Here is a 22,109-nt window from a genome sequence, read left to right as displayed (position 1 = left end):
AATGCGGGTTAATCAGTCTTACAATAATTTTCTGCGCTCCACACAAATACTTGGTCTCCTACAATCATGCGCTTTGTCTAAAGACAGTGAAGATAATACAAACACAATTTTTTTTTCATTCCAAAATAAGGAGGGCTACACGATTGTCATGACCATCGAGAGATGGAGGCGGCCACGTTTGTGCTACTGTACTAGTTCACTCACTCTATTTGTGCGGCTTTGTAACTCATATTTTAATTTATTCTTCACTGCACCATCATGTCACGCACGAGAAGACGAACGTAAAGTCCCCGCACGATGAAGTGTCACTACGAGGTGCTCGGTGTGGGCCGTGATGTGGCAGCAGACGAACTTAAGCTAGCCTATCGGAAACTAGCACTTCAGTGTCATCCAGGTAAGGCAGCTTTCTTGGCCGACCTGGTTTTATATCCACCGTCCCGCTTTTTAGATAAAAACCCAGACAACGCAGCAGAAGCTACAGAACAATTCAAACTAGTGCAGCAAGCTTACGAAGTTTTAAGCGATCCTCAAGAGCGAGCCTGGTACGACAAGCATCGTGAAGCCATCCTCAAAGGAGGTAGAAAGCTCTTTTCGTGGTTTCATAATATGTTCGTTGATAAAAAGTTTCGTTGATTCTAAAGCATCAGTCTTGCGCGCAGGACTAGGAGATGACTACAAGGACGACAGTCTCGATGTGTATCGCTACTTCACTGCATCCTGCTTTTCTGGGTACGGGGACGGAGAGAAGGTACTAACGGCTTCCCAACTCCAAGTTTCTGAGTGTGACACATACTTTATATTTTCCACGCCATCAGGGATTTTATGCGGTATACAGAGAAGTATTTGACAAGATTGCTGCGGAAGATCAACCTTTCATGGATGACCCAATCGCGATACCCAGCTTCGGAGACTCACACAGCTTATACGAAGAGGTGAGATGTTGATACAGAATGTCAAGACTTTTTTTGTTCCCCTTTGCAGGCATGTACATTAACATAGTAACAGTATTGTTCCAGCTGGCTAGTGCCATAAGGGTGGTAAATATTATAAAACATAATTGGTAAACATTGGTAAACATAATTTATGGTAAATAGATTCAGTGAACATCGCTGTCCAGGTATTAAGCCCAATAGTTATAAAGGACATGCAGGGAAAGCATATATACAAATATAAATAGAAGCATTTGAATACGTCGTAAACGTATTTGAAATGAGACAGTCGTAAAACCATCTTAAGCAGCAGCGCTATAAAATGCTGCAAGTTTTGGATGAAACGAGTCAAGTAATGTAAAAAAATTGCTGGCATTGACTATATGAATTTATTATTATTCTCTTAGGTAGTGCAGCCATTTTATGGATACTGGCAGAGCTACTGCACAGCCAAGAGTTTTGCGTGGCTGGACGAATACGACCTTCGAACAGCCCCCAATCGTAGGGTGGTCAGGCTGATGGAGAAGGAAAACAAGAGGATACGCGACCAGGCACGCAAACACCGCAACGAGGAAGTCCGGGTTAGTCATCTCCATAGTTATACACACTATACCGGGACTATAGTGGACTACAGTCCCGGCACTACTATAGGGACTATACCGTGGGATCTCACTGTCATCTGTTTCTTGCAGCAACTGGTACAGTTTGTGCGAAAACGTGACAAAAGGGTGGAAGCTCATAGGGTGAGCCTTTTATGCATTTCTGTTTAGGAAAGATGCCATAACAAAGCTTTTTTGGAGCACTTTTTTGAAGAATAAACCCAGACTTTACACCTTAAACAGTTTAGCATATTAAAATGAATTCTAGAGATCAGACTTTCTAATGTAGAACACGCTTTTCCGTTATTCTCCAACACTGTTGTCACACATCACGACGAAAAAAATATTTTTTTAGAACAGCAAATAAATGAAGTACCCTGTTCTCTCATAATTTCTAAGGATTGTGCTTCGCGATTGCGCAAGGTCTCCTCAGACGTGTGGCAGTTGTCTTCAATTTTTACGCATTAATTACTCGTCAATTAACTGACCGATTCTTCCTGTCCCGTGAAATCCAGTTGAAACTAGAAGGGGTGGCCGCAGAAAACGCTCGGAAGGCCGAAGCACACCGCGTCCAGAAAATCTTGGAAAAGCAAAAGTAAGCTACACTTTAGAAGATGTGGGATCGAATGGGCTGCCTGTTTCCTGCTCTAAATTCATATTCACTTTGCAAGGCACTTGAAAGAGTACAAGGAGTCAGAATGGTGCTCCATGTCCAAACTCGAAGAAGACCTCAAGGAGATCGAGGCCAACCTCAACTCACAATTTGGAGACGGCATTTCATGCAGCAACGCTCAAGCGGAAAACAGCGACGAGGAACAGGAAAGTGACAGCGAAGAAGACGAGCTCTACTGCGTTGCTTGCGACAAGTCCTTCAAGTCTGTCAAAGCGTAATGCCTTGCCACATATATTTTGCGGTTTCACATATATTCAGGAACTGAAACCAGAACGGAACCGAAAACCGGTTGGGAAACCCAAATTTTTTCAAGAACTGTAACCGCAATTAACCATCACCTGAGCCGGAAAATTTGATTTCAGTTACTGGTGTACAGTCAACCCTCGATTTATGAGCACCCTCAGTTCCCCGAAAAATCGTTCACAAGTCGAGTGATTCATAAATCGAAAATTCCGTTGAGTGAGCATATGGAACAGTATTTCCGAGTTGGGATTATGTTTATAATGCAATATATTGTATAATTTTGCTTTCGATCATGCCTTCTGCTGTATCAACCTCACGAAGAACAGACGTTAGCGCATTCGCACTCTGTTTATTATGCAGTACTAAATTGTTTAATTTTGCTTTGGGCCATGCCTTCCGCTGTGTCAATCTTGGAAAGAAGAGATGTCACCACATTCGCACTCGACTGGTCTCAGATTTCCTCCGGGATGTTTAACCTCCATTTATTAATCTCCGGGTGACAGCGACCACCTTATTCATCAATTGAAGTCAGGAACACTTGGTTTCCCCTTGTGCGACCCCGGAAAACTCGTTTGTTGTTCGGATTTCGTGGGGTTAAAACCCAGGGTGCAATACCTGGAAAAAGTTTCGTCCGCTCCGGCATCATTCATAAGACCACGGAATAATCCCTTTGAAGATTTCTGTTGACCTCGGAACGATCCGTTTATAAATTGAGGGCAAAAACGCTGGGAAACTCCTAGTTGGTTCCCAGAAATTCCATTCATTATTCGGATATCGAGGTTCATAAAACGAGGGAAAAATGCATGTAAAAAGTTTGGTTCCTTGTGCTCCTGTTCATAAAACGAGGGAATTCATAAATCGAAGGTTCATAAATTGAGGATTGACTGTATTCAGGAACTGAAACCAGAACGGAACCGTAAACGGAACGGAACCGCAATTCACCATCGGCAATTAACAGTCACCTGAACCGGAAAATTTGGTTTCAGTTACTGGTGTATATGAACCGGTTCAAGCGTGAACACGGACAGCTGTGGATGCAGTATTTGTATCGCTTTACAACTCTGATTAGTGGTGTTGTACGTGCTTCTGTTAGAGCACATCTCTTTGTCATGTGTTTTTCGTTCGGAAGTTGTGTAGACAACATGCCATCTTATGCGCTTGGACCCATAATCAGATGACATACGCATCGTATGACATGTATTGCGTACGTCCATTATGAGTTATGAACTGTATATTATTGTGATCATTTAAGATACCAAGCGTTGCAAGTTGTTTGATTCCACATGAACGCCTGCAGTCGTTCTTGCATTGTAGCTTGTTACAGCATGAGCGAAGTGAATGTTGTGCACGAGATAATAGAGACCGCAACAAATTATTTTACGGGGAATGTCACAAACGGCAAAAATGCATTGCAGATGAAGATGGCACTGCGCCACCATTTCGGAGTGCAACAGATTAATATGTTCATTTTTACCCATTTGCACTTTGTTCCTCATTTTTTAAGAAAACTGAAAAAAATACCGGTTCAACTGTTTGGTTACCGGTAACTTGAAATATTAAAACAGCAAATCCCGTAACCGAAACCGCTTTCAGAGTTCCGACACTGAACCGTAACCGGACCGATATTAGTTTCGGTTTCAGTCCCTGGTTTCACTGGAGGCAGAGCCACCTAAAAACATTTATGTGACAGAATAAGCTCAATGTTAAGAGCACATACATGTAAATTCTTTGCCTAGTAAGTTTTTTTTTTTTTTTCTGGCTATTGTGCGGTCTAAGGGGCACTTCACATTTGTCCTGGTCCCCCAGATGTAACTTGGCTCTGATTGGAGGTATCATAATAAGACATTTTGCGGATCATTCCAGTGTGCTGGGTCCAAGATTGTAGCCGTGCGCTGTGTTCTGCCGTCACAGTAACATCATGTACGCTGAAGCACAACAGCTCCACAATTAATTGTTGTCATTGCAATGGCAGGTTCATAAACCACGAGAATTCGAGGAAACATCAGGAAAATGTGGAGTTTTTAAAACAAGCCATGACAGAGGAGGACGAGATGTTCTTTGGAAATGGTGAAAACAAATCGGACTCTGGCCAGGAGAGCATTGACGACGGGGAACCAGTTCAACTTCCAAGGCCTCCCACGTAAAAGCTTTGACTGTGTATCTTTCACAGAATTATGATTCCGTTGTTGCTGTGCTGCATGTTTGTTTTAAGCTGTTTAGTGATGCAAGTATGTACAAAAGGGATAACAGACAAAGAGCTTCTATGCAACACAAAGTGCAAATCACCGCACCTTTTTCGCAGTGCGGCTCCTTCATTGCAAGAACGCCGTAAAGTGTAAGGATTGCTTTGCAGACCCAAGAAAAAACGGAAAAATAAGAAACGAAGAAAAGCCTTTGACCCAACAGACGGTGACGAAAGCCCAGAGGAAGAAACAGCACCTCAGCTACCTTCGGAAGCTACGAGAGAGGCAGAGGTTGTACCACAAGAAGCCGAAAACGATGGAGCAGGCCACTCCACCTCAGCAGGAAAGGCAATCAGAAAAACCAAAAAAGGCAAAGAAGCGAGACCAAAGGAAAAGGCAAAGCATAAGGAACACCATCCTGTGGGTGATGTAAGTCAAATTATAGTCCACTGATTTGAGGCTGGGTATTTTCGTTCCTGCACAGTCTTGTCCCAGTATGGGTTAGAGACTACGTAGATTCACATTAAACGCAATGGATGAACTCTGTTACTTCTGTATTGATGTCAAGGTAACATCATCCTTCATTCTGCGAGGAGAAATTTTTGCGCTTTAGTTCACCCTTAACTTTACCGACACTTATGTACAGTGCTCAAAATTTCTGAAGCTATATAATTATCAAAAGCATGGTATCTGCTTCTCTACAAAAGCTACACCCAATTTGATCATTAAAAGCACATACGCAAACACACACACAAAAAAAAAACACTGGAACATAATGTGCAATTTCAATTTCAGGTGCAGAATGAGCTCCAATGTAAAACATGCAGTGCCCAGTTCCCGTCACGCAATAAGATGTTCCAGCATCTTCAAGCATCTGGCCATGCAGCCTATTTGGAAAACAAATCTCAAAGCCAGAAAGGACGTTCTAAACGGTGACCAACGTGCACCATGTTAGATGTGTGACCATTTTACGTGCATGTAAAAATTGTGCTGCCAAGATTATTGCATTTTTCCTCGAAGAACTATGCATGCCGTACTTTCTCTCTCATTCGGTATGGGGACGCAGGTAGCTATGGATGACTCCGAGGCGTTGTGTAAAGTATTAACTGTGGAATAAAAGTTCCTCTGTCGCAGTGCTATAAATTTATTGGTTGTACCAGAGGAGACATATTTTGTGATACACTATGTAAAGTGTGCACTATGCCAGTCCAATCAACAAAGACTTGCCAAGGAAGTGTTGGAGACTCGAAATATCGGTCTGCTGTTGAGTTCAAACTAAGCTGTAGAAGACTGTTATAGTATTTTCTCATTACATTTAATGAAGAAAGCCCTTGTGAGATAGTATGGCATGTCTTCTTTTCGGGGGGGATAATTTATTTAATTACAAAAGTGATTTGGACAAGTGACGATAGTCAATAGAGGAAGAAAAAGACATAATGGCAGTGCTGCTCTCAGGTTGAACATGAATACGTAGTATTACCTTGGTTAAGATGCATTTCAATAACAATAAGGGAAGGGGAAAAAAATTAAGAGCTTCAACTTCGTTTGCATGTTTTCACGTATTTTCCCGACTATGTACACAAATTCCTTTAAGTTCCTTTTTTGTTGTTGTTGTTGTTGCTTTCAGAGATTAGTATGTTGAGATTACAGTTACAATGAAGATGGCAATGAGTGTGCGTGACCGTACTGCTATGGAGATGAGCTGGCACTTAACGAAGTGCTCGACAGTGCAGAAGGAAGAGCATAATGTGATCCCACTGTTAACAGTCACAGATTTTCTCGGTGGAAATATCCTGACACGCGTACAACTGAAACGGCCGTCCTAATCAGAGGCACCCGTCACCTGTGAAGGAGGGAGAACCAAGATGGCGACATTCTCGGGTGTCACACACGGTGTCACAAAGTACACCACGCTTGCCCTGAAGCCCAACTGGGTGAGGTAGGCCACACGAGCCGTGTCTAGGAGCAGCTTGCAGCGCCTGCCGATTTCCTGCCTCTCGGCCACGGACAGACACAAACGGGTGACCCTGCAAAGTGCACCTCTCGATCAGAGCACACCTCATCTGTTCGGCAAGCCGTGTGTGTTGACCATTACGGCAGCGTTACATTGGCCAGCATTACAGGCAGAAACAGTTTAGATCCTTTGAGGTCCCACCACTATCTCCAAAAATTAATCTTCCAACGGGTGAGCGAATGATATCGGTTCCATAATTTGAACGGGAGAGAATGATGTAGCAAACATCTGTCAAGCGAAATTGAAGGTAAGGCAGGTACCAGAGATTGTGGGACATTAGGATGTGCGAGGAGGAAGAAGGGGAAATGAGGTCAGACAGGAGGGAGGGGAAAATGACATAGGGTCGGCTGATACATTCAACATGCTCGAGTCCATGTGCAAGTCACTCTGGCTCAAGAAAAAATGCAAGTTGCTCAATCTATGTTGCTCAACATAACAAGATAGGATACGGAATAGTCTGAAAACTGCAGAAAAATTTTGTCCAGGCTCACTCACAAGATTTGCGCAATGGAACAGGATGTTTCTTACATACTGCCTCAATGCCCCGGTGACCTGTTGCAGAGCATCACCATTGCCATCATACACGTCGTCGTGTCTCGGTCACCCCAGTGGGATTGAACACCCAACATGCAAGGTGGCCCACTCGTAGTCGTAAACATTCAAACTATACGCATTGTCCAATGCGTGTAACGAACCTCTATCAATACCCAAGCCCTCTGTAATGCTTCAGGGTGCCTAGCTGTTTGTAATTAGCTCACCTTTGTACGTTGCTTCCTTCTTTCTGTTCATTCTCATCGACCTCATCCTTTTCAGACTTTGACCCTGCAGACAAATGCAGACGTTGAGAGGTCAGTCTCGTAGCTATGATGATGTCTGTACTACGCCTGTGCCATGTAGAATGGTTAAGGCTTCCACCCTTCCGCGTGAAAGGAAAAGTTTACTTCTCTCACCATCCTGGGAACAGGCGCACGTAGCCCATCCGGCCAGGCAACGCAGGACGGCGAAGTCTGCCTGAGAGATGCCCCAGAGTTCCAGGTGGGATCGGCCGACGAAGGAATTCCAAGAACACCGATGGTGGCAGCACACTGCCATCACTGCCCCTTGTAGGTGCCTGCAATTAACAATGTTTGAGTATACTCTAGCCCTTACGCAGGTTGTTTCCAAGTACACAATTACCGTAATTTCACGCGTATAAGCCGCACCGCAGATAAGCCGCAGGACGCGTTTTTTGGGACGTTTTGAAAATTTTCTAGCAGATAAGCCGCACCCGCAGATAAGCCGCGGGCACTATGAGACGACTGATTTGCGCGACAAAGGAGACCATAGAGAAGGCCATAAACCCTGTGGTCCATACTCCGAGATCAGCATAGTGTACAACCGAGGAGGTCAGTTCTGGAGTTCTACCAAGATCGGATTGTGCCCTTGTCGCGTGTTTTTCGTGGACTGATGGGTCAGTGATCTTCCAGAAGACGTGAATCACTGTCACCACTTTCGTTAAAGCTGCTTGGGGGAATGCACCAGGAAGATCAATCTACTCGAATGTGGACCCGTCCCTGTTACGCACTATTCGTGCATCGGCAGGGCAGTGCTGTTCCAGAGACACTGTCGGCCCTTTCGTTAAAATCGGCATATGGGGAAAATACCAGGAAAAAATAGTCATCAGATAAGCCGCACCGGTGGATAAGCCACAGGTCGCCCGTGAGAAAAAAAAATTGCGCATAAGCCACGGCTAATACGCGTGAAAATACGGTAATATCCAGTTATCAGAGCTCTCACAACTTGTAATGTATGTTAATGTACGTTTCCCAATACAATTTAAGTTTTGCTAACATGAAGCTGATGATTCCTGCTTACTCAACTGGGGCCTGATGCCGAATAAACTGAACACGATTGTTAGTTATCGTTATGTTTTTTTAGGTTGGCCTGCTCCAAACGTCAGACGAAATGTGAAAACCATCTTGGTGGGCTGGAATTCTAAACAAACATTGCGGTTGGCCTTCATGCAGGAACTTATGACGAATGATGGGGAAGTAATGCTTTTATCACACACTGTAGAGTAATGAATAGCTGACCAGTTCAAGAAGTAAACTTAGTCAAAAGTGCACAAAACTCAGCTACTTACAACTCTGTATCTCTGCTACTTTTGGATGTCGTCATGCATCGTAGAGCAAAATCTGTAAATAAGTACCAATCAATGTTACTATCACAACCATTAAATCAGCATGAAAAGTGTCTTTGACTTCAAATTCATAGGTTTGGAGCAACTGTTACTGTAGAAAATGCTAATTAATCTGAGCCATACCGGTTGCTTCGCCACAGAGGTGCTTGCAGAACCCAACCACATTGCCTCTGTGTCTTTTCACGCTCTCCACATTTCCTGCAGGCAAAATGAGGATGTTACTGTATGAAGTATAACTACGTTGCAGAGCCATTATGCAAAGAAACTAGTGATGTGATATCCAAATACCTAACTCTAGATGCTGGATGTCGATCCTTATCCTCTCCACTGCTGTGAAACTGTCGTCCAGCTTGTTCTCAAACTGAAAAGTTTTTGGGGCGGTTATGAGCAGACCTCGGCAAAACTCACTCATGAGCGCGCTCACTTCGCCTAATGAACTGAGCATGAGTGAGCGATCCGAGAGCTGAGTAGGCGGTGAGTGAGTCTGAGTGAGCGAGCCGACAGCTGAGCATGAGTGAACCCGATTGAGCGAGCCGTGAATTGAATGGTCTGTGAGCGAGCGTGAGTGAGCGGGCCGAGAGTGAATGGGTAGTGACTGAGAGTGAGTGAGTGAGCGGGCCGAGAGCTGAGCGGACAGTGAGTGAGTAAGCGTGAGTATGCACTGAGTGAACGTGAGCACGTGATTCGAGAGTTGAGCGGCGAGTGACTGAGCGTGAGTGCGCGAGTCTGGAGCTGAGTGGCCAGTGGGGCCATGAACTGAGCAGTGAGCGGCCAATTTGCATACGCTCACTAATTAAATAAACATCCTAACTTTTAAATTTTACTTCACACGCTTACTGAACCTCTGTGTTGTTGTACTGAACCTCAACTTGTCTTGTAAATGGTAGCAGAGCTCCAACACAAAATGATGCTACAACACCCAGGAGACTAGTGTACCTTGTGTCTTGGTGCTGCACGATCCACTAGGAGGACACTGCACCCCTGTTCAGGTATGCTCTTTGCAATCCAATATGCGAGTCGTCCTGGTCGGAGAAAAACGCAAGTTAAAAAAAAAAGTTCAACAACATTGTGTGTGGTACGGAAGAGTGAAATAGATTACGCGCCTCTTCCAGCTCCAAATTCTGCATAACAAACATCCTCTAAGCTTAGCAGGTTGTGTTCCCTGGCCAGGCCCAATAGTGCAGCCTGCTGCCTCAAGTGTTTTACGGCCACAGATGAACCGGAAAAACGATCGATTTCTTCTTCTAGCTCCTCACCCGCACAGTTCAGGTGCCAGTGGGGTTCGTTGACATGTTCTTGAGGATAATTGAAGTGAAAATCCCAGAATTAGACAAAGAGCACATGAAACACATTGATGCAATCATACTTTTGTATATAGAGTCCATTTTTGTTATGACTGCTTCAAGTTGTTCGTCGGACAGGTCGTTTAGTGCAACCTATTGAACGTGAAAGGTCTCACAAAATTACTTGAGCTTCATCATCAAACCTGGATTAACTTCTATTTATTTGAACGACTAATAAAATACCTTATGAACTGCAATAGGGGTCTGAATGCCAGAGTTGCAATTCTCCACAAAATACACCTGAAAAGTTTGCACATACCTTAGCAAAAAGTAGAACAAATGAAAATACCTACCTGGTTGTTTTTATGTCTCGCGTTGCATTTTTTAAGATGTTTTTCTAGAAGTGACACGAAGCAGGTACTGCAATGGTAGAGGCATGTGTGAATAGACCACGTCAACACGTAATACTGCACATCTACAGACGGAACTTACTGAGTAGGATCCAATGGGCATACTATCCTTTCATGGTCTGAATCCTACCACATAAAATTGCTGTTTAATGTCGAAGCAATACGGGCTGCGTTCGCAAAAATGACAGTTGTATTCTGGCTCACCAGTGTCACATCTGCGATTAGAAGGTGTTCTCCGCAGTAGTCGTATTCGGAGAATGCTTTCATGCGACAGCGTCTCCGCTTTTTAGGTAATACGTAGGAACACTGCTTTCTGTCAGTCATTTCCCTCGAAAAGGAGTCAGCTGTCGGTGTACACGAAAACATGAGCACGTGTAAGCAGACGATGCGCTCTGCCATCTATTACGCAATATATATGGACATATATATGTATACGATTCGCAGTTTAAATATGTAGCCAGAAAGTCTGAAAAATGAAATTGAGATGAGACATCCTATTTCTTCGAATATTTCTCGGTTGATTTTTCCGGCTTGCAACAGGAGACGCGAAACAGTCGTTGGCTTCCGTTACGTCACGTTTAATGGCGACTCCGTTTGAGAGTCTGGCTTGGAAGGCAGGGTTTTAAACCGAAGTGAACCATTAGATCTGCTGTGTAGTAGCTTTTTTTCAAGCAAAGATGCTTGTTACGCTAAAAACGTTACAGCAGCAAACTTTTAAAGTCGAGATTGACCCGACAGAAACGGTAAGTTCCACTATACTGGTCGAAGATTAACGCGCGTGAACGAAGACTTGACAGAATCGTAAGCCTAAATATGAATTTTACTGCGTTTATTGCTCTTGTAACAAGCTAACACGAACTTCGGCCCCCGTGGCAACTATTTACGATGCAATAGGAAGCGTTTAAGCTGTTTTATTGCTCCTATATGCATAATATCGTTGGTCAAGTGCCCGGCTTGCGTAGTCATTTAGCAGAAATGCAACGGCGTGGAATCTAGTTATCGCTCTAATCACATTGAGATTTGCTTCACAAACAAGGGCGTGACAGAAATGGTGCTCGTTCGGGTTGCGAGCGTTTACTTGAGATAAACGGAAAAGAAACTTGAGCCGCTTTTGCCTTTGACCAAAAAATGCCGAGTCACCCATATAAGTGACTGAACCAAAAATAGCCCTGCACTACTGTAGCATAGTAATAGCATTTGTTACAATTGAACGCAGTTTTTGCATTGCAGGTCAAGATATTCAAGCAAAAAATTGAAGCTGAAAAGGGTAAGGAGTTTCCGGCCCAGTGCCAGAAACTCATCTATGCAGGTGAGTCAGTCCCAGCGGTTTAGTACTAGTTGCAAGTGGTAGAAGACTTGTACAAATTGCCAAAGAGAGGACAGGTGCTAAGCTGCAAGTTTTCTCACAGGAAAAATTCTGAATGACGACTCCAAGATGAGCGAGTACGAGATTGATGAGAAGAAATTTGTTGTCATCATGGTGACAAAGGTAACAAGCTAACAATATCGCCAAACTTTGCACAATAGCTCCGCAGGGCTACAAACTAGCTAGACCTTTGTGACGACGAACACAGTAGCAATAACTGGGATTGCTGTATCTGTCGAAGATAAAACAGACCTGCGTTCGTTTGCATAAAAATTGTGCGAGGCACCAAACAGTAAGGGTACTTCTTTTAGCGCAGCTTTGCGACTGCTTTAAGCACGTGCTAGAGCCCTAAACTTAAGTTATCTTCCAGCTCGTGCCAAACACAGTCAAAGCTGTGGCTAAGGGTTTTTTTTTTTTTTCTTATCTTATGTTTTTAGCACAATTTTTTGTGCAAACAGGCCCTGAATTTCAAAGGAAAGTGTGTTCGTGAACTCTTTTGCATGCCTTTTTTTGTTCACCCATGTAAAGCAGTGTAACAGACACACAAAAGACACTTGGCAATAGGACTAGTTCCAGCTGCGGTATTTCAAAGCGATAGCTATATGGGGTCACGTGAGAGTGCCAACACCACATGTTCGGCAATTAGTGTTTGCAGTACCCTGAAATTGGGTGGCCACCGCAGCAGCAATGAAAAAAATAAACTTCATCCATTTCACAAAACATTAAAAGGCTTTCAGTAAAAATTTAATAGTATTTCAAAATGAGTTTTGCCAAAAATTTATCGGCCACAATGACCCCATAGAGTTCGGTTGCCCAGTTGAGTGTTGTTTTTTTCTCTCACGCGTCCCGGCTACATCAGGCAATTAAATCGCTCGTTCTCATGGGCGTTCCCATGGGGGCTAGGGGGGGAAAAGCGCTTCCAGGAGGGGGAAGAGTGCAAACCCCCACCACCCTACCACATCATTTTCTTTCTCTCTTTTTTTTCTTTTTTTTTTTTTTTTGGCGGACGTTGTGCATGTGTGGGTGTTCAGAAGTTCCTATTATGACATCTGAGAATAATCATTACAACCTATGACTAAAGAGAGCACTATTTTCACAACCTTGCGACCTTGCAGTTCCGGGGTTCCACGCCCCCCTTGCCCCCCTCTCGGTACGCCCATGCTGGTTCTCCAATTGAACTTGTTGTTTCCTACTACAATTAAAGGCATTTGGCACCGTGCCCAAAAATGCAGGCAATTTTTTTTTTTTTTTACCTTGCTGTACCGACCAGAAAAGTCTATTATAAACTTTTCTAGTACATGGCCAATACAGGACTGATCCTGTAAAACTCGCTGATGCCTAGAGCTTTTTCAATGCGCAGCCAAAGCCCACAACTCCGAGCGAAGGAGGATCCGCGCCAGAGGCGGGGGCAGCCGCACCGCCGGAGAAACCAGCAGAAAAACCTACCCCGGAAAAGGCGGCTTCCGAACCGAGGAAAGAAGAACCCAAAGCAGCTGCTGGCGGAACAACCGCTGCTGAAGGACAGGCTACCACGTACGGTTCCCTTGTTCCTCTTTAGGGTGGCGAGTGTAATGCTGAAAGCCGCGTCCTGACACGTGACTTCTTCTGCGCTCAGGAAAGCAGCGACTGCCCCCACGTCGCCCGCCATCGCTGCAGAATCGGCCCTGGTCATGGGCGCGGAGTACGAGCGGATGGTGCAGCAGATGATGGAAATGGGCTACGAACGACCGCAGGTGGAGAGGGCGCTTCGAGCCTCTTTCAACAACCCCGACCGTGCCGTGGAATATCTCCTCACGGTGAGGCAGTCACCATTCCTCTTCACAAAAATATCTCCTCACTCGCGAAAAAAGTTTTCGCTCCCTTTAAAGAGGCACTAAAATGCAAAAACGACTTCCTCTCAAATGAAAGTCGGTGTTGCACTAAGTATAATGCAAGCAAAATTAGTTATTAGCGAACTTGGTTTTGCATTTTAGTGCCCTTTAATGTCTGTTGGCTCTTTACGGGAGATCATTTCGAAGGTAGCGCAGAGAAAGACAAGACCGTCTTCTTTCTCCTTTATTTTTTGGAGATGGAATCTCTGAAATAGGATGTCTACTATGTACCTTTCCACGATGGATTCAAGAGTAGCCAGTTGTTAAACTCCTGTAGAATAATTTACATGTAGAACAATCAGGGCCTCTATGTGTTTTAGAGTTCAACCTGGTAAAGCCCTTTTTTTGCTCACCGCCCTTTGCATCACCGTCACTTAGGGCAAAACCCGAAAGAAACGAATATGAGCTTGCCAAAGTGCAAGTTCAGGCGCCGGACAACACTAAGCACTGCGCATTCTCCAAAAATCTGCTTTCCCACCTGATATATTACCAGATTTTGCCCTGTTGTGCGGCTCTTAAAATAAACCCCGATTTTTGCCCCCCCCCCCCCCCTTAAAACAAAAACAAAAAACGTTAAACCGAAGAACACAATTGCGTAAGAATGATATAAAAGCTGGCATGGTAATAATATTTAGGGCCCGGTGTTTTAGGGTAAAACCCGAAATTGAACATGGCAGATTGCCAATTCTACCACCAGTACGGGCACTAGCGATCGTTAAGCATTGGACATTCAGCACGGCTATTCCGTATCTTGTGGTTATCTAAAATGCGTGGACCACCTTTTTTTCTTTTTCCCCCACCGAAAATTACTTTTCCTCCCGATTTGTACCCTGTTTTAGGGCTCCTGAAATAAAACCACAAAACACAGGGACCTAATAATATTGCTCGAATTCTGCTAATGGAGTGGAATGGTATTCGCAGGGCATCCCCCCTAGCCAGCAAGAAGCCGGAGCCGAGGAAAGTCCGAGCGTCTCACCGGCGGAGAGCCCCCTCGTTGGTGGCGGAGTGGGTGGTGTCACGGGAGTCCAGATGCCCACTCCGGGCGAAAATCCATCTAGTGAAGGTGGGCGGGATTTTTGCTGAGACGGCAAACGTTCTTGGGGAGAAACGCTGTGTGACGGGGCTTTTTTTTTCCTCCTCCTCTCAGAAGATCCCCTTGGGTTCTTGCGGTTCCAACCACAGTTCCAGCAGATGAGGCAGGTGATCCAGCAAAATCCGCAGCTCCTCAACGCTCTGCTGCAGCAAATTGGCCAGTCAAACCCACAGCTATTGCAGCTCATTTCACAGGTGACTCAGCACCATCCTTTTTCCTCTTCCAATTAGGTATTATCGGTGATACTAACTGATAACTCTCCCATCCTGTGCCTCCGTCCTCACAGAACCAGGAAGCATTTGTAAGGATGCTAAATGAACCAAGCCCTCCACCTACTGGAGGAGGAGGAGGAGGGGGAGGAGGAACAGCGGGAGCCGGTGGTCAAGCTCAGACGCTGCAAGCAAACTATGGACACATTTCGCAGCAGGATAAGGAAGCTATCGAACGGGTCAGTTCTTGTCATGATAACGTGATAAGATGTATCATGTTCGTGCCATTATTGTCAGAAACCAAAGCTTTCGTCTCTCACACTAGAGACGGAACGTCTGTTACTAAATGTTTTCTGTTGTGCCAAGATGGTGTTGAAGCTTTGTTTTCTAACCATGCGTCCGGGCTCCTGGAACATTTTTGCCATTATTGTCATTCACAGTCGAGACTATGCTCTTGACCAGGTCGGAGCTAATGTATCTCGGGCAATGACCATGCATGAGCAGACTTCGTCTTGTGAAAGTAGTACAAGCAGACTACTGCTTTGAGAATGTGGGAAATTCACACAAAAACCCTGACACACTACACTAAAAGTTCTGCACTGCCTTCATTGGTCAATTAACTTGCTTAGTTTCTTGACAGCTTTGACATTGAGTGCCAGACATGTTGCATAAAGTTGCATGATCACCCAAGGTATGCTTGAAGTTGTCTTTATAGCTCATTTTCTCTGATGCAGCTCAAAGCCCTGGGTTTTCCAGAGTACCTGGTGGTGCAGGCATACTTTGCTTGCGACAAGAATGAAAACCTTGCGGCGAACTTCCTACTGTCGCAGAACTACGACGACTGACGCTGCCGGAAAGCTCCGCTCTGCCGGAGGGAGAAGACTCAAAGTCATAGAAGTTCATTATTTAATTGCAGGCAGAATAAGAAAAGGCGAAATTCAGGTTCCCACCGCCGACCAAGGGACATGTTTGGCTAGGGTTTGACTGCCGTGGGTTTAACTTGGCTGGAATAAAACTCCGCAAAGTGTTTTCAATTACTGGTTGAGTGACTGAATTTCTGGTATAATCATCCTCCTTCCGAAACTGTTTCGTGCCATGTTCCTCAGACGCAAGAAAACGTTCCAATTCAATAATGGTGTGTAAGTAATAATCTCGAGGTGTTTTTTCCTTAGCTGTTGTAAGCACGTGACCTGTCCTATAGCTGCCAGCTGTGATGTTGCAGCCAGATGAGTTCCAGTATTGATGGTGCTGACTTCCTGTGTATCTATTACCTCCTTTGATGTAACACTTGGAACAGAGGTTCATGTTGAACCAAATAAGTTTTTTAACATTTATCCCGCTTCACTTACTGCAAAGTATCACAGAGTTTCAGTTTGAGTGGAGAGTTGCACTGAGTGGTATAATGCCTGTCTGGTCATCATTTTAAAACGTAAAAAATGCATAGTTATTCTAATGCAATATAGTTTTTTTTAATAATCCATATGTAATACACTACATGTGCAACAGAGGAAAATTTTTAATGTGCCTAGTTTTCCACAGCGATACAGGCTATAGACTTTGAAATAAGGACTGCCAACAAGTTGCTCCCTGGAGCGCATCTTTCTATACTGCATACATTACCCTCATGATTATATCTTTCATGATTGCACTACTCTCTTTCATTAATTGACTGCCTCTGGCCAGAGATGTACTTCTCTGATCGGCTAGCTCCGCCTCCGGGCATGTTGAGGCTGCTGGGACTTCTGTTTTCAGCGTCGAAGGGCTCTGGCACGTTGCTCTGCATGTGCGCGTACAGGTTCACATTGCTCCCGCACTTGTATGCAGACACCTCTTCACTGTCTTCAATGTCGATGTCGTCCTCGACGTCGTTAGTGCGTTCCGTGTAGTTGTGCGTGATGTCTTCCAAACGCGTCGGCGAAAATGCAACTTGACGGGCGTCGTACTTCTTCATGTTGTCTTCCGACGAAGAGTTGGCGTCTGCTCCTCTTGACATGAGCCTTGTCGTCTGCCAGCCTCGGGTGTGGGGCCGTGTGAAAGACCTCAGCGCACTCGCAAACTTCGACGACATTTCTCTAGCCGCGAAGCTTTGGAGCGCGATGCTTGCAATGAGATTCAGTTCACGACGGTAGATGCGAAGTACCTACGGAAATAGGTCAAAGGGGGGCGCACTTTTTGTTCTTGTGCGCGATACACACTATCGCGGTGTTCCGTTTCGCAACATGCGCTACGCAGGGCCGCAGATCTGTTACTATGCGCAAGCTTCCTACCTTGTACGCCTTGTGCAGCTGCTTTGTTGTTGCCGCTCAACAGCTGTGGTGACGACACACTGACAACGTCATTAGTGTGATCATTATTTGTTTTTTGGGAGGAGATTGACAGAAAAGTCAATTAACTGATGAAACTCCGTCTCTAATTTTCTTTGTGTAACAATTTGTTGGTTAAATGCAAATAAGCACCTTGAATCAAGGCGGGAATTTCGAAGCCGCGTTCCGCAAAACGGTCGTCACCAAAGCAGAAAGCAGAGCCAGCACAGCTCGCGCTAATATTTTCCTCTACGAGTGTGATGGTGATATATGTGGTGTGGTGAGGAACATATTTCACACACCACAATCACTGCCGGCAACCAGTAGTCTGAGGTTGGGACACGCATACGCACCTGAAAGCTGTTGCAAAAATATGTAAGCTTGTACCGCAAATTTTGAAGAACCTTCACAAATCTTACGCGGTCTAAATTACGTACACGATAAAACATCGAAGGGCGGAAAGATAGCGGTAGGAAAGCATATTAAAATGGACAGTACGATCAGTATAAACATCAGTGTTTAGCAGACGGCTCTCTCAACCTCAACGCACTTGCGTGTTGGTTTTTGGCCGGTAGCTACACAGCATCGCTTCGAAATGCCGTACGATTTCAAAAAGGAAGAGGAAGTGAAGGAATTCTTAGAAAATTTGGGCATCGAGTACCGCTTCGAATGCTTCCACGAAAAGAAACCAGATGGTATGTCGGTCCGAGTCGTGATTCTTGTACAAACACGAGAATATGGAATTCGCAGGTTGCCATCGGTTGGGAGACTACATGGAAGCAATCAAGAAAGACTTTGAGAAAGCGGGACAAGTATACAAAAGAAACTGCGACGAAAACAAACACCCAAAAAGTTGCTTCAAGTATGGCAACTACAGGTGGCTAGGAAAAGGTCAGTCAATCTCAACACATTGTAGAACATGAGTAATCCAGAAAATGTCGGTTCGAGTCCTACAGCTGGCTAACCTTTTCAGTGACTTCCATCTTTCATCGTTACATTGTAGAAACTTTGTGATCCTGATTTCGCTGCCGCCCCCCCCCCCCCCCCCCCCCCACGAAATGGTACCTTTTGTGAAGCATTTGGGTGATGGAAACGCGGGTGAAATGCAAACGCCAGCGATACAGAAGGCCTCCTTATATTGCCTCCTCTCCCTTTTTCACTACGTGAACCTTTTTCACTACGTGAACATATATAGTCAGAATTCGTCTGCTACTGCACTTCGCCGTTCTGCGAATTCAACAACCCGCAAAATGATCGCAGCTTACGTGGAACCTGCAGACCTGAATATTTAGACAAAAAGTGCCACACGCTTTCCAGAAAATCAGTTTTGAGAAAGATCGGGGCAGTTTTGCGCTTTACTTCAAAGTTTTCCCATTTAGTACGTGGGGACGTTCAATCACCACTCGCAGACGACGGTGGCTCATCCTCATGGCCACAACTGGTGAAAGCACATTCGTGATTGGCTGCGACTGTTGAAAACATGATCCTGATTGGCTGACTCATAGTTGTTACGTCTTGTCAACAAGTAAGCCGGCTTTCTCTACCTGGGTGGCGTAGGTGAAATGCCCCCCTCCACCTAGAGTTCCTTCGTAACCATCCCTCAAATGTTTTTCTTGCTATGTTACTGGCCCATTTACCGGTATGTTTTAACCGTAGACATGGTTAGCTAGTCCTCATCCCAAGAAATGCAAAACCTGAAATACACTCAAGTTCTGAGCATGAAAAGAGCCTCACGTTTGTTTGTGCTTCCTGGTCCTTACACGACACTTAACCGCTTTGCACAGGATGCAAAGTGAATGAAACAGAAGCCTACAAGTACTACCGCACCGGATGCGATGCAGGATCTCCTGAGGGCTGCTTTGCAGCTGCCCTCATGCTCACATCCAGGGACAGAAAGAAACCCTCAGTGATACCCAAGGACAACCGCTTGGGGTTACAGCTCCTGGACCGTGCCTGCCAGCTGGGCAGCGCGGATGGCTGCTACTTCGCCAGCGCCCACTACATCAACGGCAACGACGCCGTGGTCAAGGACATGAAAAAGGCATTTGTTTACACCACCCGCGGATGTGAGCTGGGCAACATGTACGCATGTTCCAATCTCAGCCTCATGTATCGGAAAGGGGAAGGCACAGAGAAAAACGAAAAGTTGGCGGAAGAATACAAGCAGAAAGTCATCGAATACAGGGACAGCTTGCAGAAATTGCAACCGACTCTCGAGATGGAACAGGGAGTCAAGGATTGAACTCACCTCTGTTGTGTAGTGAAAAGGACTCGTGTTGAACACCTTAGCTATAGTACAGAGCTGTCCACGATAGCGAAATTGCCAGGGTTGCCGTATGGGGGGCACAGAGACTAGGAGATCACAGATAAGGCCACAATTGCCTGGATAACGTCAAAATCGTGTAAGCGTGGCTTGTCTAGAGTACAGTGTGTGGTAGCAGGAAAGCCTTTGATAGTTGATAGTCTCAACATTTGAATGAAATAGCAAGGTTATCTAACACTCCAAATAGAAATCTAGTTTCAGTTTCCACCTAAAGGCTAGACAGGTAAAGGTTCACCAATGATAAATATCCCAAATCCTCCCAAACTGTGGCCTTAATTTCTAAAACTAACCTTCTAGGAGTGACACTTTCATCTACCAATGATAATAGAATTTAATATTTGCATTGCCTAGTATGTTTCTACCACATGCAATCTATTCCACTCGTGCGCACACATTTTTATGCACAATTAAGTTACGCAGAATATTCGTTTTATGAAGCTAGCTGCACATTGCAACACATCCGCAGTCTATTTCACAACATCGTCTTCTCCAGTCTTCGACGCTTCCAGATGTTCCCGGACGTCGACCACTTCTTTGTAGTATATCACGGACATCTCTACCATAAATTTCTGAAGCCGTCCGCCGGTAAGATCATTAACAGTGATGGGGGGTTGCGGCACAGCTACAGAAAAGCCCTTCAGCTCCGCCAAAAACCTCCCAAAATCTTCACGGACGTCCTCTTCGTAGATGTACAGGTGCCTGGCGTTCGACCTCTTTGTCTTAAACATGTGCAAAGCGTAAGCAACAATGACCTTGCTCAACAATGTCACTGTCTGCATTCCGACCACGTTGAGCGGATCCTGTGCTTGGTGCTGAGCTTTCAGCAGTCCCAGCTTTCTGTGCTTCAAAGAGAGCAGCCGAAACACGCAGTACAGGCAATCATCCTTAATCCGCTGCATGAAGCCCAGGCTGTCCTGGAGGTACTTGCGATTTCTTTCCTCCCTGCCGACTTCAGTTATGGCCGCTTTGGCAAAAGACTCCGAGACGGCGGCCAGGAGGAACGTGACGAACTGCCAGGCCCCGACCGCGGCTCCTATGCGGCATTGCTCAACCGTCTTGATGCGGATGTGCTTTGTGGTGCTGCCAGACTTCAACATAAACGTTGCTACGCGGGACATGACGGCGTCAAAGAGAGACTCGATGATACGTGTGCTTGGCTCAAGGTACATCTCCAGGACGGTCTCTGTTATCTGCTGCTTCACGCCAACTATCATGACTTCCTCCGCAAACGCTTGCACGACTTTTCCGCCAACGTTGATGAGGATCAAGTATTGGAGGATGCTGTGAGTGATCATTGCAAAGCGATATAACAGACAGACGTGAACCTCTTTCGAGGCGTGAAGTTCGAGGCTGCGGATTGTCGTATTGGAGTTGTCCAGATCGTCTTCATCGAAAGCTCTCTTGGGCAGCCGTCGTCTGCACACTGGAAGGATACCAGGTTCACAGACCTCTACACATAGTTGACATTTGGCCCTCAGCTCGTGCATTTTTTTCAGGAATGTTCCAACGTTCTTGCAGTGCTGGTTCAGATCGTAGAGCACAGGAAATCCAACCACGTTGGACGTATTAATAAATAGCTGCATGGCTTCGTGTAACATATAATTCAGATGGTCGGAGCTTAGAGAATGTCTCGGAAATGTCACTCCCATGATTCCTATGAGGCCAAAGTATGTACGCTGGTGCTTCGGTAGTTTAGACTCCAGCCAGGAGTGGCGTGCAAATTTACAAAAAGGTTCCAGCTCCCGACGACTCCTGACGAAAGTCAGTGGTTGAACCTGTTCGTAATTTCCAGCAATCGCATCGCTCGTAACATCTGTCACTCCACTGTAAAGGCGTAAAACGGGTCTTAAGATGGTCTTACGTCGTTCAGTCTTCTCCACAAAGTAGCCTTTTTTAAGCGCCAAATTCCAGAAAGCGCTCTGTCTGCTTGATGAAAACTTTGTCGAAAAGAGCAGAACTGGACACTGCGACAGTCCAGGCAAGTCCTGTCCAAACTCGAGCAGTGTCACTACGTCCACAAGTCCACTATGGCGAGCTTTCGGGGCGGTGCTCTTCTTGCGCTCTCGTTGGTGAGCGTCCTTCTGCTTCACCCTTGTGGTGCTGGACCTCGACGAAATTAGCTTATGCATACTGGTAGCAGATTATAAAAAACTCCAAATTCCACGTCGCTGAACGCGGACGTCCTGACGTTATAAACTATGCTTCCCACAGCTCCTTCGACTAAGGAATATTGAGATGCTCGCGCAATTCACACTGGTGCGCGCAGCTTGTGCCTCCTCGTTTTTTACATTAAACAGGAATGTCGCTACTCAATAATCATAAGCTTACCTTATGTCACACAACAAATATTCCTGCCGCTGCCTCAGTTGAAAACCGTCCAGACATCACGAATTTCGAAAGAGCCGCGGAAAGCAGAGCAATTTCATGCAGA

The 22,109-nt window shown here is 45.3% G+C and overlaps 6 protein-coding genes across 9 annotated transcripts; 3 read left to right on the top strand and 3 right to left on the bottom strand.

The window, feature by feature from the left end:
* Positions 1-152: 152 nt before the first annotated feature.
* LOC135390953 (dnaJ homolog subfamily C member 21-like) lies at positions 153-5,760 on the top strand. Its single transcript, XM_064620959.1, has 11 exons — positions 153-394; positions 449-577; positions 660-748; positions 816-932; positions 1,337-1,510; positions 1,622-1,672; positions 2,044-2,123; positions 2,200-2,415; positions 4,417-4,584; positions 4,798-5,056; positions 5,423-5,760. Exons 1-11 carry the CDS (start codon positions 298-300, stop codon positions 5,561-5,563), a joined length of 1,521 nt encoding a protein of 506 aa, XP_064477029.1. The 5' UTR covers positions 153-297; the 3' UTR covers positions 5,564-5,760.
* Positions 4,745-22,105, bottom strand: LOC135390954 (tRNA:m(4)X modification enzyme TRM13 homolog). 3 transcript variants are annotated; one of them, XM_064620961.1, is made up of 14 exons: positions 10,718-10,927; positions 10,596-10,639; positions 10,457-10,523; positions 10,347-10,403; positions 10,187-10,256; positions 9,924-10,115; positions 9,757-9,842; positions 9,109-9,181; positions 8,944-9,018; positions 8,764-8,815; positions 7,592-7,752; positions 7,400-7,463; positions 6,471-6,654; positions 4,745-5,213 (listed from the first exon to the last, which is right to left on the bottom strand). In XM_064620961.1, exons 1-14 carry the CDS (start codon positions 10,910-10,912, stop codon positions 5,202-5,204), a joined length of 1,332 nt encoding a protein of 443 aa, XP_064477031.1. In that variant the 5' UTR covers positions 10,913-10,927; the 3' UTR covers positions 4,745-5,201. The 3 variants fall into 3 exon arrangements, with proteins under 3 accessions (XP_064477031.1, XP_064477032.1, XP_064477030.1); XM_064620962.1 differs by lacking the exon at positions 4,745-5,213 and adding an exon at positions 22,007-22,105 and having other exon boundaries at positions 5,756-6,654; positions 10,718-10,857; XM_064620960.1 differs by lacking the exon at positions 4,745-5,213 and having other exon boundaries at positions 5,756-6,654.
* On the top strand, positions 11,075-16,086 carry LOC135390955 (UV excision repair protein RAD23 homolog B-like). Of its 2 annotated transcripts, none has more exons than XM_064620964.1 (9): positions 11,075-11,256; positions 11,744-11,822; positions 11,923-12,002; positions 13,240-13,412; positions 13,495-13,675; positions 14,672-14,813; positions 14,901-15,037; positions 15,130-15,291; positions 15,787-16,086. In XM_064620964.1, exons 1-9 carry the CDS (start codon positions 11,191-11,193, stop codon positions 15,895-15,897), a joined length of 1,131 nt encoding a protein of 376 aa, XP_064477034.1. In that variant the 5' UTR covers positions 11,075-11,190; the 3' UTR covers positions 15,898-16,086. The 2 variants fall into 2 exon arrangements, with proteins under 2 accessions (XP_064477034.1, XP_064477033.1); XM_064620963.1 differs by having other exon boundaries at positions 14,898-15,037.
* Positions 16,551-17,419, bottom strand: LOC135390958 (uncharacterized). The gene has a single exon (XM_064620966.1). It carries the CDS (start codon positions 17,118-17,120, stop codon positions 16,701-16,703), a length of 420 nt encoding a protein of 139 aa, XP_064477036.1. The 5' UTR covers positions 17,121-17,419; the 3' UTR covers positions 16,551-16,700.
* Positions 17,548-20,021, top strand: LOC135390957 (cytochrome c oxidase assembly factor 7 homolog). The gene is made up of 3 exons (XM_064620965.1): positions 17,548-18,050; positions 18,106-18,246; positions 19,140-20,021. The coding sequence occupies exons 1-3, from the start codon at positions 17,951-17,953 to the stop codon at positions 19,595-19,597; spliced, it is 699 nt and encodes a 232-aa protein (XP_064477035.1). The 5' UTR covers positions 17,548-17,950; the 3' UTR covers positions 19,598-20,021.
* LOC135390952 (uncharacterized) lies at positions 19,992-21,906 on the bottom strand. Its single transcript, XM_064620958.1, has one exon. It carries the CDS (start codon positions 21,805-21,807, stop codon positions 20,146-20,148), a length of 1,662 nt encoding a protein of 553 aa, XP_064477028.1. The 5' UTR covers positions 21,808-21,906; the 3' UTR covers positions 19,992-20,145.
* Positions 22,106-22,109: the final 4 nt, after the last annotated feature.

Source organism: Ornithodoros turicata, chromosome 4 (genome assembly GCF_037126465.1).
Source record: "Ornithodoros turicata isolate Travis chromosome 4, ASM3712646v1, whole genome shotgun sequence".
NCBI lineage: Eukaryota > Metazoa > Arthropoda > Arachnida > Ixodida > Argasidae > Ornithodoros > Ornithodoros turicata.
The sequence above is the reverse complement of the archived record's forward strand: the minus strand, read 5'-3'. Positions and strand labels throughout refer to the sequence as shown.